This window comes from Centruroides sculpturatus, unplaced genomic scaffold, assembly GCF_000671375.1.
Source record: "Centruroides sculpturatus isolate CEXI.00-Female unplaced genomic scaffold, Cexi_2.0 scaffold63, whole genome shotgun sequence".
Classification (NCBI taxonomy): Eukaryota; Metazoa; Arthropoda; class Arachnida; order Scorpiones; family Buthidae; genus Centruroides; species Centruroides sculpturatus.
Genome location: NW_019384640.1, coordinates 720,863 through 722,936, shown reverse-complemented (window position 1 = coordinate 722,936; position 2,074 = coordinate 720,863). Strand labels below are relative to the sequence as shown.

Sequence of the window (2,074 nt, the reverse complement as noted above, 5' to 3'; positions counted from 1 at the left end):
CAATAATAGAAAGAAAAACTATCATTTATTGAAACTCACTAAAAATTAAAGGATTTAATAAATAAACCTTTAATATTTAAAGAGTTTTTATCTTATTTTACGAGATTTTAATGTATTTTTCTCATAGTTTACCTTAAAAATAAATATTAAAAAAACATATACCTTTTATGTTTATTATAATTTATTTATTTATTTTATTTTAATGATTTTTTAACGAGGATTTTAACGTCTTATTTATGATTTTATCTATTTTAGAAGTAAAATAAGATAAAAATGAACTGACATTTACCTTAAAAATACAAGTAAATATTCATTTATTATTATTTTTTTAATATTAAATAAAGTGAAGCTGTTAAAAATAATCAAAAATTCATATTAATATTACTCATCACTCCTTAAAAAATTCAGAAAAATTAAATGATTTAAGTTAATTATAATTTTCTTCTTGTAGATTGAGATGATTATTATTAAACTGACGAATTAAACGAGGATCAATAAATAATAAAAGGGATGTTTTATCATCCACATTTAAAAATAATTCAATACTGGAACGATAATCATCTTCAAGTATCTCGAAAGAATATTTTCTCTAGTAATAAACTTTGCTAGATGATAAATTAAGTTTATGAATAATTATTAAATGCATCTTATAATAAGTGTAGAAGGGCTCATATGTTATAAAGGCGTTTAGCAAAAATGAGTAACGACCGAAATTTTCACGTGAAGAATACCGAGATATAAATGGAAACAGTACAAAATTACGTATAAAAATAATTAAATTTATTTGTTTTGGTCACGCTCGACATTAATAAAATAAAAAAATAATAATAATAAAATAAAACAAAATTATATTTGTCGTATATTTTTTGCGCTTGACCTAGTGGGGAACCGGAAAAGAAATGTTTATCTCGACGTCATCTGATGTGATACAAATACCGGAAACTAGGGGGGAAAAAAACCAAAACAACGACCATGTGACGTGTAGCGACGAGTAGTAGTGAGGTCGTCGATGACGTCAGGCGCAGCTCAACTTGTTTTAGTAACTTACCACGAAAAGTCAGTTAGTTTCGTAGTCATGCATGGAAGGAAATATGTCCTGTGTTTCTCTATGGGAGCGAATAAATACGAAAAAGTATCGGTTAACGAAGAAGAAAATTCACTCCAATTCGAAAAAGTAAGTAGGAATTTTAATGTATTTTTTTTTATAAAGAGTGAAATTTATTTCCACCCCTCAGTCACGTGGTGTTCGGCCTTGAACCGGTTTAAATGGCGGCCTTGTTTAGAGTGAATTCTACAAGTTTTTCGGTTATTTTAACTCGTGTTTTTATTAAATTTAATTGAGGAAAAACAGTTAAGAGTGTGTATATATTTTTTTATGGATTAAGTATAGAAAGCACGTTGAATATAAGTATAAGATTTCGATCGAGTTTAAAAGTGAATCTCGATTAATAATAAAGTTTTGATAGTTTTTAATATGAATAGTGTAAAGTGGCGATGTCCTTTCAGGTGCCATATGTCGGCTCATTTATTCCAATTTTGTGGTAAAACGAATAGAAGGGGTATAACTTTTATAATGAATTGGCATCGTCTATTAAGATGTCAAAATTAATGTCTGTTGCCATTAATCTTGACTAACTTAGTGTGATTAAGTGATTATAATGATTAAACTAAGGTACAGATTCATAATTAATGTTTATGTTAGATTTTATTTCGGGTAGAGGATGAATGACAGAAATTGCAAAATCGGACTTGATTTATTTAATTGAAAAATCTTTCCAAAAAATTCCCTTAATGCTTGCTAAATAGAAAAGTTTATCTAAGTAATTTATCAAAACTTAAACAATAAAAAATTATATATATAAATATATAAGATCTTTGCTATATCGTGGTATCAATTTTTTTAAAAAATTTCAGAGTCGAGGGTGGTTTCCCAACCGGTAGATCGCGACTCCCGAGTTATGCTTATTTTCCTATACGGTACAGAAAAATTGAGGAAGGTTGAGAGACGTATGCGTAACTTAAAAAAATATTATATATATATATATATATAAATTGTTATATTTACTGGGCATGG

The 2,074-nt window shown here is 27.1% G+C and overlaps 1 protein-coding gene across 2 annotated transcripts in view; it reads left to right on the top strand.

The window, feature by feature from the left end:
• The first annotated feature begins 1,013 nt into the window (after window positions 1-1,013).
• LOC111625970 (dipeptidyl peptidase 4-like) overlaps window positions 1,014-2,074 on the top strand; it is a 251,743-nt gene continuing 250,682 nt past the window's right edge. For both annotated transcript variants that reach the window (XM_023369230.1, XM_023369229.1), the window contains exon 1: window positions 1,014-1,174. In XM_023369230.1, the coding sequence (XP_023224998.1) occupies window positions 1,076-1,174 (99 nt within the window). In that variant the 5' untranslated portion in view covers window positions 1,014-1,075. The remainder of the gene's footprint in view (window positions 1,175-2,074) is intronic.